The 14,506-nt window shown below is 38.5% G+C and overlaps 1 protein-coding gene across 13 annotated transcripts in view; it reads right to left on the reverse strand.

Annotated features, from left to right (window-relative positions):
* CDH12 (cadherin 12) overlaps positions 1–14,506 on the reverse strand; it is a 564,885-nt gene that overhangs the window by 56,860 nt on the left and 493,519 nt on the right. For all 13 annotated transcript variants that reach the window (XM_066992499.1, XM_066992497.1, XM_066992498.1 and 10 more), the window contains one exon: positions 8,172–8,339. In XM_066992499.1, the coding sequence (XP_066848600.1) occupies positions 8,172–8,339 (168 nt within the window). The remainder of the gene's footprint in view (positions 1–8,171; positions 8,340–14,506) is intronic.

Here is a 14,506-nt window from a genome sequence, read left to right on the forward strand (position 1 = left end):
CTTCTGAGAATCAGAGAGGTGCTTTCCTTTCCTCTCCTTTCCTTTCCTTTCCTTTCCTTTCCTTTCCTTTCCTTTCCTTTCCTTTCCTTTCCTTTCCTTTCCTTTCCTTTCCTTTCCTTTCCTTTCCTTTCCTTTCCTTTCCTTTCCTTTCCTTTCCTTTCCTTTCCTTTCCTTTCCTTTCCTTTCCTTTCCTTTCCTTTCCTTTCCTTTCCTTTCCTTTCCCTTCCTTTCCTTTCCTTCCCTTTCCTTCCCTTCCCTTCCCTTCCCTTCCCTTCCCTTCCCTTCCCTTCCCTTCCCTTCCCTTCCCTTCCCTTCCCTTCCCTTCCCTTCCCTTCCCTTCCCTTCCCTTCCCTTCCCTTCCCTTCCCTTCCCTTCCCTTCCCTTCCCTTCCCTTCCCTTCCCTTCCCTTCCCTTCCCTTCCCTTCCCTTCCCTTCCCTTCCCTTCCCTTCCCTTCCCTTCCCTTCCCTTCCCTTCCCTTCCCTTCCCTTCCCTTCCCTTCCCTTCCCTTCCCTTCCCTTCCCTTCCCTTCCCTTCCCTTCCCTTCCCTTCCCTTCCCTTCCCTTCCCTTCCCTTCCCTTCCCTTCCCTTCCCTTCCCTTCCCTTCCCTTCCCTTCCCTTCCCTTCCCTTCCCTTCCCTTCCCTTCCCTTCCCTTCCCTTCCCTTCCCTTCCCTTCCCTTCCCTTCCCTTCCCTTCATTTCCTTTCCAAAAAAGGTCAAGATGTGCACAGGCAGACAAAATTCAAGTATCATGTCCAAACCTTAATTCATTTAACTTCCATTAAAAATACTTTTCAATCATTCCCCAACAGTAGTGACTCCTACTGTGAGTAGGAAATGATATGATAAAATATATCTTTAGTCAGTTCTTCTAAACAACAAGAAAAGTAAATTAAGGGAGTATCAACACCTTAAAAATAAAACCAACTTACCACTGACTTCATAAGACACTTGAGAATGATCTTTTATTTTCCAATATCAGAATAAAAACTGTACACATTCTAAAATTTATCTGTATTTCTTTTGTATTAGGGCTTTATCCTCTGTAAGGATATTTATGTCATATTAAAATTTAAAACATGTACTATTCCTTTGACTAAGACCATTCCCATGTGTTTTTATTGCTTAGCATACAGAGGTTTATTTCCCTAAACTGCTTTCACAGTCACTTTGTCATCAGTAGTAAACAAAAGAAAGAGACAGGAAAACTGAAGCACAATAACCTTACAAAATATGAATCCACCACTTCACCTAACTGCTTTGATTCCATAAAGTATAATTTATACCAACTAATTATACAGCTTTTGTACTTAAATGTTGAAGTAACTATAAGCCATCCATCCTTTCTTGAAGCTTATTTTAAGAATTGGAAACATGCCACAACTGTCCTTTTGGCTAGCTCAAAATGGTCTGATACTTGATGCATTAAGGCTTAGCCCATTAGCTTCAAGGATGAATGTACTGAGTTGTCTTTTTACTTATCAAACGTAGCTGAGAAAGGCCACCAGTTGCCTTCTGAACCGCCAGTTCCCTTCTGAATCAAGATGCATGCCTACAGATAAACAGCTTTTATCCACTCTTCTCTGTTCAAAGGCAATGTTTTGTTATATCATTTTTTTATTTAATTACTTAAACATTGTTACTATGATATGAAAAGTGCATTCTGCTTTATTCTTTGCTTTATTTTTTCTGGCTTTGGCATGAATCAAGTTTTGCAATTAAACAGGTATTTCAATATGTACAAACAAATTCTGTCAGTTCATCAGTACACCAGTACATCTGGGTGATGAATGGATTGGGAGCATCCCTGCAGAGAAGAACTTGGGGGTGTTGGTGGATGAAAAGCTCAATATGAGCCAAAAATGTGCAGTTGCAGGCCAGAAGGCAAGCTATATCCTGAGCTGCATAAAAACACGTGTAAATAGCATGTCAAGGAATGATTTTCCCCATCTACTCTGCCCAGGTGAGACCCCAGCACAAGAGAGACATGGACCTATTGGAGCAGGTCCAGAGTGGGACCACGAAGATCATTAGAGGCCTGGAGCATCTCTTCTATGAAGAGGCACTGAGAGAGTTGGGGTTGTTTAGCTGAGATAAAAGAAGGCTCTGAGAAGACCTTATCCCATCCTTCCAATACGTAAAGGAGGCCTACAGGAAAGACGGGGAGAGACTCTTTAGCAGGGAGTGTAGTGATGGTTTTAAACTGAAAGAGGATAGATTCAGATTTGATATAAGGAAAAAATTCTTCATTTTGAGGGTGGTGAGGAATTGGAACAGGTTGCCCAGAGAGACTGTGGATGCCCCATCCCTGGAAGTGTTCAAGGCCAGGTCAGGTAAGACCTTGAACTAGTGCCACAGGGGTTGGAACTAGTTGATCTTTAAGGCCCTTTCCAACTCAAATGATTCTGTGATTCTATGATTCTGTACCTCTATGACATGATTTTACCGTCATTAATGAAACATGCACAGTAATACAGAAAAGTCAGTGTGCCTAATGAGGAGTCAGGCAAGACATATATAAAATACTTCTTGAAACAAATTTCTATGAATAAAATCATTGAAATACATTTTTTCTTGTAGTTACCAAGAAAATATCAATTTTTGAAGTCTCTCAGCTTTCTGAAATGTGGGCCAATAGATACCTGCAGGTCAAACAACTCTGACAGAAAGATATAGTATGTAGAGGTTTCCCCTTTGTTACACAGGCATCTCATTACTGTGAGACATGCAAGGTGGGAGCTCCCCACTGAATATGTTCAAAAGCACAGGTTCTAAATAAAAAATTCCATGTTCAGCAGGATAGTTAGTGAGAGGTGTTTCATCACTGGAAGCTGATATCCTATCCGAGCCTGCCTGTCTTCTTAAAGGACCCTCGATGAGATGAAGGTGTTCCATGATGCTTTTTTTTTTTCCAAGATTGTAATATATTACTTATCAGTGCAGCTACTTCAAAGTATTAATAATATATGTTCTCCCACTTCTGATGTGAAATCTTTTCAGCTTACCTGAGTTCAGAAAATAAATGCAAACTTCATTCTGTGATAATGAATATCTTCTTATTCGATAAGGTATTTTATGGCATTACCTATTTGGTATAAGCACTTTGTGAAACAGTGAAGCAGTCCTGATGAGATGCAAAAAAATTTAGCCAGTAGCAATCAGTGTTAATGGACCTTCTGCCCCCTTTCTAAGCCTGCACTTGGACTTTCTGGCTTTGTTGACCAGTGATGAAAAATGTGATACTGGAGGTCTCAATTCCCACTATGAACAGTGAGATCTGTAGGTCTGGTTAGGCCTGAACTTGAGAACTTGCGATCTACATGGACCTTACAGTAAAGTCATATTTTTCACATAAATTAAAATTCTGCATCAGTATCCTTTTAGCTCAAGCAAATAACAAACTAAATTTCCTGGCAGGTAGTTACTTTTAATCACTGCAATGTTTTCAAAAAGCAAAACTAAAAATCACGTTTACTATATTAGAAATAAAATTTATAGACAGCTTTTTTTTTTTTTTTAATTATTGTTTTTGTCTAGCTGCAATTAGCCATGAGTCTTTGTAAATTTCAGGCACACTATACACAATCTAACGTACCAAGTGGGACGGGCTAAGTAAATCACCGTTGATCAGGATTTTTGCTTTCACTGCTCTGATTAAGAAGCAGTCCTTAGTTTATATGAGAATATAAATGTCGATAACACGTCTGAAAAAAAAGAAAATGTTTCAGGTAACTGTCTGCCTTAATCAAAGTTGTTCCAGTACAATGGAGTCCCCACACTGACATTTCAGCCTGTAAGCCATGCTAAACATTTATTACCTTCAATATCAACATGAACCTCCTTTATTATTCTCTTCTGTTTTGTTGAGAGTCACTGCTATAATTCAGCTTCTGCGATACTTAATATAATAGAAAGAAAAGATTTTAAACCTTATTAGTGTGCAAAGCAGAGGACAAGCTTGGTCTCCTGTGTGTTTTTTTTGGCTCCTTCATAGCAACAATTGGACAAAGACATCACAGCTACAGTGCACGCATGAAATGAGATCTCAAGCCTACCTTCTTCAAAGAGGAAGATGTATTCCACAATTCCTGTTTCATGAAAACTGACATATGTGAGGCTTGTGTGGTTTTTCAAAACATGGTACTAGATGAAGACATACAATGAAGTAGAAAATGACTAAAGCCCCTGATAGCAAAGGAAGTCAAATATACAACTGAAAATCAGACACAGGAAAGAACATTGGGCCCAAGGAACCTGCCAATGTGCTGATTTTTTTCCACTTCCAGGAAGATGTATTATTTCCTCTTGTGCCTGTGATACCTTTCCAGCGGCTGGGGGTTGAGCTGAAAGGAGGAGACAGATTGCAGCGGTAGGTGGTCTACCAACCACTGAGGATAAGGACAGTGGGAACATTATTTCAAAGAGACCCTCTGATGATGTGGCTTGCTGATGCTTGTGGACCAGAGCTGGAGCACCTCACAAGTGTTATGACAGGATGTGAGAATACACAAGAAGTCAACAGTGGCTGTAGTCCATATGAGTTATGGCAAAATAAGGTAAGTCTGGACTGAGGTTTTGGGGCGAAATTTAGGCTGGGAGGCAAAAAGCTAAAGTTAAGGGTATCCAGAGTAACATAGTGTGAAACTGTCTCATTATATACAGTCAGGGAAAGAAAAGTGGAAAGGCAAAGCTTTAATGCCTAGCTGCGACAAAGGTGGAAGGAGCAAGGATTCATATTATCAGAAAGTAAAGACACTTGCTAAAGAATGGGTGCCTGTAAAGGTTGTAAGATCATTTCATCCACAGGAAAAACAGGCATCATAAAGTTTAAAAACTTTCCTATGGCCATTGTGATTCTAGCTTAAACATTTAAGAAATTTACAGGTGCAGAAAAACACACAGTTGAAAAAAAAAAAAAAAAGCTAAAGCACGTTGTTCAGATAAAGGGTGAAGTCACCCGAATTCTGCATTCTGCACTAAAGAATGCTACAGAAGATGATAGTAGTCAAGCAGAAAATGCAGAAACAGTAGATCAAACAAAATCCAATTTAGGGTACAGTAAAGAGGAGAAAAAAAAATACAATATAAAGACATAGGCTTAGAATGGGAACTAGTACGTGTAGCTTTAATGCCTAATGCTAAACAAAAGTATCAGCATAATATGCATGCTAGAAATCTGAAGGAAAGAGGGAGATCAGTCAGGCAGTGTAGTAGCAAGGAGCAAACTATGCAGGAAAGGCAAAATAGACCTTATCAGTGGAGGAATGGTAGCTGTTAAAGGAAGTTCTACATCAAATAAGACTTAAAGAAGATAACATTATTACCACTAGCTAGTCAGCAGAATTTCTGTAGTTCATCTAAATTTTGCAGCAAACACAATGAGTTTAAATTCAATATCTGTGCAGGAGCAATAAGAGCCAAAATTACATGATAGTTGTCCCCAGTTAAATAAAATAAAGGGGGGTGATAAATAAAACTGAGGGATATTGCTGCAAAAAATCTGAATGGGAGAGCTGAGAGAGTTAAATCACTGCAGGTGGCGTGGATGCTATTTAGGGACAACATTTTGAAGACCTACAGCAAATGCACAACGCCTATTAAAAAGCATGTCAGTAAGGATAAATAACATAGCTAATAAAATGAAGAACACATCTTTCAAAGAAATGAAGTTGTGTCTCAGGGAGGACAATAGAAAGAGCCATAAAATCTTCTTCATCTATAAAAACAGAACAAAGAAGACCATAAACGAGTTTGAATAAATCTCTGGAAAACAAGCTAATAATAATTGTCTTTTAAAGACAACTGAAAGCAAAAGCCTGAGAGGAACTGTGTACAGCCAGCCTAAAGTCAAGATACAGAAGAAGCACTCAGAGAAGATAAGATCATGAGTGTAAAACTTACTACACTTTGTGTGTGTGTGTGTGTTTGTTGTGTGTTTGTGTTTAGTGTAGAAAAGCTGGGGAATTTTTCTATCCTGGAAATCTTCTTTAGGGGAGATTCATGAGAGAAGGTTAGATTAGCTACAGATGCACACAACGGACAAATCATTGGGATTCGCTGCTATATGCCCAAGAGCCTGAAGGATGAAATAAGTGAACTATTATGATGGGTAATATCTTGCTTCAAACCACTGTGGCACATGAAGACTTGGAGGTGCTAACATAACACTGACTTTTCAGTGTTCAGAAGTCTTTTTTATTCAAGGATTTTCAGGGAGTGCTAGAGAATGAAAGATGGATATGCCTGACATGCGCAGGGCAATACAGTATGACCAGAATTAATGGACTCATGGATAATAACCCCTACTGAAGAAAACTCAACACAGCTGTTCTAAATAAAGGTCATGTTTTGCAACATTCTGAATTATTTGAAGAGGTCAACATGCAGCTAGATGCAGGTGGGGATGCAGGTGGGGATGGATTCAAAGGAAATGAGAGAAAGCTGTTGTGGAATATATGTTTAATCTGTGGAACTCACTAGCATAGAATGTTGTGGACTGTGAAATTTTACATGAGTTACAAAGCAACTGGGCAACTTGATGTAAAAAAAAAATCCATTGAGGGTTGTTAAATACAATAAATACCTTGAGAACTGTGTGCAGTTTGGGGCACACAGTATGAAAAGGACATAAAACTATTAGAGAGTGTCCAGATGAGGGCCACAAAGATGTTGAAGGGTCTGGAGGGGAAGACGTACGAAGAGCTGCTGAAATCCCTTGGTTTGTTCAGCCCAGAGCAGAGGAGGCTGAGGGGAGGCCTCATGGCGGCCTGCAGCTCCCTCACGAGGGGAGCGGAGGGGCAGGCGCTGAGCTCTGCTCTCTGGGGACAGCGACAGGACCCGAGGGAACGGCATGGGGCTGGGACAGGGGAGGGTCAGGCTGGGTGTGAGGGAAAGGCTCTTCACCAAGAGGGTGGTTGGGCACTGGGACAGGCTCCCCCAGGGATGTGGTCACAGCACTGAGCCTGACAGGGTTCAAGAAGTGTTTGGACAATGGTCTCAGACACAGAGTCTGATTTTTGGGTGGTCCTGCATGGAGCCAGGGGTTGGACTCAATGATCTGTGTGGTCCCTTCCAACTTGCGGCATTCTGTGGTTTTGTGATTCTAAGACATCATCTAGACTAAAACCGTTAGTAACTGAGGAAATTTTCTGGATTATTATTACATGTTTGGTCTGTTCTTATGTATATCCTCCAGATGTCATCGTAAGAGACTGAAGACAGGGACATATGGACCTTAGTCTTAGCATGGTCATTCTTCCATTCCTGCAGAAATGCAGTATATTTTCATAACGAGGGAAGGAAGGAGAAGAACTTTATTTTATATGAAAGAAAACTGAAGTTTTGAATATGGTTTGGTACCTAGGAAGCATCTGTAATACATGAAATGGGATAACAATTCATGTGCAAGAAAAAAGCTACAAATTAAAAAGCATCCTTGATCTTACTGTAAATTCATGCTAATGTTCTAACATTATTGCAACAACTTTTTGGAGCTAATTGTTTTGGTATAGTTATCAAAGTTTATGCTTGATTAGTGTCTGCATTTCAAAGATACAGAACATACAAAACTTCAGTGAATTGAAGGAGAGCAGTAAGTGACAATCCTTTTGCTAATTACACACAGACTACGAAACTTTAAATTAGCATATTTCTGAAAAGCCTCATTTAAAGTAATTGATATGAAATGCTATAAATTGCTATGGAAGATTGCTGTTTTGAGGGTATAAGTATTTTCAAGGACAGACATAATCTTCTGGGCCAAGACATATGAAAAATCTGTACTTGTTTATCATAATGCTTAGCATGAGGCAGTTCTGCTCTGTCTTTTGCACCTGGAGGTGTCAGGTTATAACCTTCTGTCATTTGAAGGGGATCATCCAGTTTCCCTTAACAAAATATTACTTCCCAAATCTCTTTTAAAGTGTAAATGAAATGAACTCTCAGACTGACTCTGATCCTACGGAACGATGATATATTTCCTTTTAAACATTAAAAACTGATACTCTCAAGTGTAACTTTGTATTATTTTTAAAAAAACAACAGTATATTCTGATTTTTTTCATCACATACTTTTCTTCTTCCTGGATCTCGAGTCCCTATCTAAAGGATTTTTCACATTAATACTTTCACTCATGCTTATTTTGAAAATTAATGCATTTGGAATACAACATACTCTTAGGAAATCGGGGTGGGTTGTCATTGACATCCGTGAGAGTTATGTTTACAGTGGTGGTACCCGCTAGTCCTCCCAGCTGTCCTCCCATGTCCTTGGCTTGGATGAGAACTTGATATTGTTCCTTCACTTCTCTGTCCATATTTGGCAAAGCTGTTCTTATTACACCTAAGAAATGGGAAAGAGAAAGAACAAGTAAACAAATGACTGTGATTGTAACCTATTAGATTTTAATATTGGATCTCTTAGACCAGGAATGTCTCTCTTCATAAAGGGTTGATAGGAGAACAGTTCACAACGAAACACGCAGGTCACTTGGGCATTTCAAAGGTGTACTCCTAACCTATTCAAACCATTCAAAATGACTGCTGTGCCATTTTGAGCAGGACATAAATGGCTGACAGAGCATAGTGCATTTTTGCTAGGGTTGTGAATGGTGTGAGTGTAGATTCGCCACAACAGGACCAAAGAACGCTGTATTGTGCAGCGTAGGGTTGTGTAGGAAGAGATGCCAACGTATTTCAGAGCCTACATCTTCCATTGTTTCAAACCAGTCACCTGCCATCACAGTCAAGCTACTCTAGGCCAAGAAAATATTCCTTCTGTACAAAAAGACATCTTCATTAGAAGATTCTCCTTTTTCTTGAGGAAGCCTTCTTGATACAGCACATAGATGCAGTGAAAACTTTCAGACTTTCCTTAAAGAAATTTAATCAAAATATCATAGGAAGGAACTACTTAGATGACTCTTAATCTTTCGTGACTTTGGACAGCTGGTGGCTCAATACATATGCCATAGTATCCCTCCCGATATGTTAAGAAAGTATAAAAGAAAAGGAAGAATTATATAGAGAAAAAGGTAATACTGATCATATGATTACCTTATGAGGTTGTGAAAATTCTGGGGCACTTGAGTCTTCCTCTTAAAACCAAATGTGTACCAGTATTTTGTATTTTTTGTCAAAAATTTTTAAGTGCATATTACATTGCAAAATAATATAAATTTAGCAATAGTCTTCAGAAAATGTCTAGGTTCAGATTGGTACAGGTAGCATGTGCAATTAAAAACATATTAATTGGAAGAATTCTCCTCCTCTAAATTATTATTATTTTAGAAAACACTATTTTCTAGTATTATCTTGTTTCATTTTAAAAGCATTTTTCCCCCCGGTGTTATAATGGATCTTGAATGCTAAGAAACAAACTTGACACCTCATTCTTATTTTTCTGTCAACTGACTGCTGCTATGTTAACAAGTAAGAATAGGAAATGCCATCTTATAATATTTGTTCAGAGCCTAAAAATAACTTTGACCCAAATCTACTCTTTATGGAACTTGTTACAAACTCCTATTAAATTGAATTGTATAACAATTTCCATTCTCTTCACTTGTAACTCTGATTATGTTAATAACAACAGTTAATAATAACTACTATTTTCCACCTCAGCATGGCATTTACTGTACTGCATACATCTAGAATATGACTAGCAAATACTTAATAATTAGATACAACAACTCTATACTTATGAGCTTTAGAAAACAATCAGTAGTTTTCATTGTTTTGTTTGAGAAAGAAATCTTGAGTTGTAAAACTCCAAACTAAAAACTTGTTCATATACGTATTTGTAAAATTTGAGCAGCATACTGAAAAACTTAGCGGTATCATAATAGGCATCATGAACATAGCAGAACCATTAAGAATTCATGTGGAAAGTGCTATTAATAAAAAATCTTTTTGTAGATAAGATGAACATTATTATGTATCCTCTTGAATCTCTTTATTAATATTTTTTGTATTGTGGAGAGTGTACATTCCACAGTATTTTACAACATCCCTGGTATGCTCTGCTAAGGAGCCTAGAACTGTGAGAATTAGACTTTCCTTGTTATACTAGCAAAACAGAATAACAGCAAATGGAAAACATTGAAAATGGGCAGATAGTGTGTTGTGAGCAGGAGATGAAGGTTGCCTGACTTTTATACAAGTTTTAGATGCAGATGAGTGGTTTTCTCAGTCTGAAATATTCCTGAGGATCTTCAGAAAATGAAGAATTGACTATCATTCTTGCAGTAAAGTTCCCAGTCACTCACTATTTATTCCTGTCTGGCAGTATAAAGGTATTCAATATTTTTTCTGTAAGAAGTCTTTATCTCCAGAAAAAAAACAACAATGAGAATAATTGTTATGTCTAACAGTTCATAGGCAATTTTCCCTTCTCTACCTACTCTATTTCAAAATCATAGTAAAAAAAAAAAAAAAAAAAAAGAAGCTATTTCTACCAAAATCATCAGCTAATATAGATTGGATAAAGATGATTTAAAGTTATGTAACCACAACAAAAGAGAAAAATAAAATGGAAATGAAATCCATAGGAAAGAAAAGACTACAGACTTTGGTATTCCAACTTCAGCTTCACAAAGAATAACTAAACATTGAACTAAAGGGTTATTCTAATGTAGAAGTGACATGTGAAGAACACATGACAGTGTTTTAAATGTTTTTAAATCCTTCCATCTTAAGATTTTACAGTAAAGACCATTTAGCTACAGAACTGACTTTTACTATCTTTCTTGGAAAAATCATTATCAAATCCACAGAAAAACTGCTTCTCAATGTAGCTGCTGAAGACTGAAAATAATAAGCATGTTACCTCAGCCAGAAGATAATACTCTGCAAAGTTACTGAGCCATAATTCAACAAAAGATGATTCACTTATGTGGAAAAAAAAAAAAAAAAAACAGGTTTTGTGAATAACCTCTTGAATAACTATTAATGATAATAGTCCTACTGAAACCAGTTTGGATTTCAGGAATGTAACTGAGGTCAGAATATGGACCAGAATGAACAAGCCTAAGACAGAATTGCAGACATCCATAAGAATATTGACCTTATAAACACATCGGAAAATTGCATGGAAGGAAGGTTGGGAAAAAGATGTTTGAGTAACAGAACAGAAAGTACAGAAGAAAGATTGCCTGAAGAGAAGTGTTTTATGTTAAAGAAACCTCACAGTTTCTTTAAATATCAGGTGAGCAATCTCATAGCATTGGAAAGTAACCCCCACGTATAAGATTTGAGGCCTCAAAATATGCCACTCCAACAGCTCCTCTCCAGCAGGGACTGTAATGCATTTAACCTTCCTGCAAGAGCAATAAAAACTACCTCTCCCACTTTCACATAGTTGTGCTTACCTTCAGCAGAGCACTGCAGAAAATGAGGTCAATAAAACAAATGAGTAAAAAGGCAGCTGTGACATTCAGTCCCATAAAGGTTAGAGACTATTTCTAGATTAATATCAGAATAAATTATCTATCAAGAATGACTTGAGACTGGAGTACATGTAAAGTCATGTGCATGCCAAACACAATCTTAATTTCACATTTAAAAAATTGGTCAGCATTTTTACCATTACCACTGTGCAATGAGATCTTGAAGTAGTACAAATTTCTACAAATTTATCAGTTTTTGTGTGGTACTAGCTAAAAAGTAAACAATGTTTGGAACTGTTTGGAAAGGAATAAAGAACAAAAGAGAAATCATTAAACCATTTTAGACATCAATATGAGTTGCCTTTTTGAACACCGTGTACACATTCTCGTCCTTTGATTTTGAAAAGGATAGAGAAGAACTGGGGAAAGCCCAGAGGAAGCGGAGAATCAATGTGACGGAATGGATTCTGTTTAAAGAATTCTTCATTCTGGAAAAGAGACACCTAGGGGAGAATACAGTATGTGTTATGGAGTCACGGGGAACTTCAAAATAATAAATAAGAATTAACTGTTCACTGTCTCTTGCAATGTAAGAAGTGCATTACAACATAAGGAGAATGTATGAAACCAGTTAAGAGGTGTCTGGTTTCAAAGACACATCAGGAGCTGTTTTTTTTCATTCAAAAAAACATTTTCTGTGGATTTTCTAGATGCTGGGTGTGCAGATATGATGCACTTGGACAAGTTAACTCTACTGGAAAGTAAACAAGTTATGGAGGAGGATTCCTTTCAGAATTTTCAGTTACATGGACACTGCTAATCACCCAGGATTTCTTGAAGGAGAAATTGATGGCGACTACAAGAGTAGTCAGAGGATGCCCTACTAAATTCTTGCCTCCCATGAGCTAAGCAGCCCATCGCTTATGTTAACATGATACAGGGCAGGATCGACCTTTGATCTGGCCAAGTATGCATGTTCTTATGTTCTTTAAATAATTACAAGGGATTGTCTGAAAATTGTCACTAGAATGTGACAGATGGCAAAGAAAAGCCAACAACAGCAATCAAAAAATTGTTTATCCATTTGCCAGCAGTTCTGAGTTTGGTCTGACGTTTTGTACCAAATGGCTTTCTTCCCCTATCCTGTCAAAAACACTTAAGGCAGGTTTCTGGTGGTAAGATTTTGTAATAAGAACTACTGTATTGTCTCCCCAGTTATAAAATAAAGAGTTCAAAATGTCTGAGAATCCATATAGCTGCCCAAGACTTCTGGATTTTAGAGCAAGTTATTAAGCAGTATCCTGTGCATTATTATCCACTTACTGTTTACCTCTACAGTAATTATTAGAGCCAGAGGTAATTCTCATATCATAACATTTCTAATAAGATGCGTATTAATAGCCGCGGAAACACTGTGTTTGTATAATGATCTTGGGCTAGTTGGCTGCAGACTATAACCTCTGGTCCACTCACTGTTCACTGCTGAGTAATAGATGAGAACACATGATAAAGCCATTTAAAGTGCCACGGGGGTAGAAAAAGTTCTTTCTTAATAAGCATTACTTTTTTTCTTGGGAGACTTCTACTAGAACTCCAATTGTGGCTTTCAGTGAAGGTCTTTCTCACCAGTGAATATGTTTTCATTCTTTACAAGACAGAAATGAAAAAAAAAGATAAGTATAAAGGTAAATACTTTTCCCTCCCCCAAGACACTTGACCAAGTCACATTTCAGTTTTAAAAGTAAAGTTGCTGACTGCAAATTGCAACACAATCTCCTGCTAAATGGAGCATGTGACAAAGGAATGTGCCTGTTGAGATGCACTAATGGCCTGATGTGGCTCTCACCTCCAAGCTATTGATTGATCAGGGAGAAAGGCTCTTTAACACACAATCTGACATTTGAGTACAACTTCACTGGAAGGAGAAACTGTATTTGCTGAAAGCGGCATATGGACAACTACCCCTGTAACACATTCAGGATGACACAGGTGCAGCATTCACCATGTAGGTTATTGGTTCCTTAACTGCTAAATGTAGAAACAAGAATGGCATTTAAAAATATAAGACAAGATATCTAATTAACAGGTCTACCAAGCTCTCAAATATTTTGGTCTATTTAAAAGTATTATCCTTTTCTGCTCACACATCCAGTAATCCCAGACAAACATACTATGCCCCAGGAAAAAGGCATGCAGGAGATGATTTAGCTTTTCCACAGCCTCAAATTAGTTCTATACAGTAAAACAATAATTTCTAGAGAATTCCTGGCTGTAACTTTAGCAAGTAAAAATGGTGATAAAAAAAAGGAATGAAGACCTGAGATACAAAACTGAATCATCAGGAAAAAATAAATAAATTAGAACGCATGCAGCAGATAAAGCTTTAGCTATAAAGAAATGTTAAAGCATCAGAAAAAAAAATGTTTGATGTATACATCATTTTGACCTCAGTACCAGGGAAGCTCATGGAGCAGATTATCTTGAGTGTCATCACGCGGCACTTGAAGGGTAACCAGGCGATCAGGCCCAGTCAGCATGGGTTTATGAAAGGCAGGTCCTGCTTGACGAGCCTGATCTTCTATGACAAAGTGACACGCTTAGTGGATGAGGGAAAGGCTGTGGATGTGGTCTACCTTGACTTCAGTAAGGCTTTTGACACCATTTCCCACAACATTCTCCTCAAGAAACTGGCTGCTCTTGGCTTGGACTGGCGTACGCTTTGTTGGGTTAAAAACTGGCTGGATGGCCGGGCCCAAAGAGTTGTGGTGAATGGAGTCAAATCCAGTTGGAGGCCGGTCACTAGTGGAGTCCCCCAGGGCTCAGTGCTGGGGACGGTCCTCTTTAATATCTTTATCGATGACCTGGATGAGGGGATTGAGTGCACCCTCAGTAAGTTTGCAGATGACACCAAGTTAGGTGCGTGTGTCGATCTGCTCGAGGGCAGGAAGGCTCTGCAGGAGGATCTGGATAGGCTGGACCGATGGGCTGAGGTCAACTGTATGAAGTTCAACAAGGCCAAGTGCTGGGTCCTGCACCTGGGGCGTAACAACCCCAAGCAGCGCTACAGGCTGGGAGATGAGTGGTTGGAAAGCTGCCTGGCAGAGAAGGACCTGGGAGTACTGGT

This window comes from Anser cygnoides, chromosome 2 (assembly GCF_040182565.1).
Source record: "Anser cygnoides isolate HZ-2024a breed goose chromosome 2, Taihu_goose_T2T_genome, whole genome shotgun sequence".
NCBI classification, from domain to species: domain Eukaryota; kingdom Metazoa; phylum Chordata; class Aves; order Anseriformes; family Anatidae; genus Anser; species Anser cygnoides.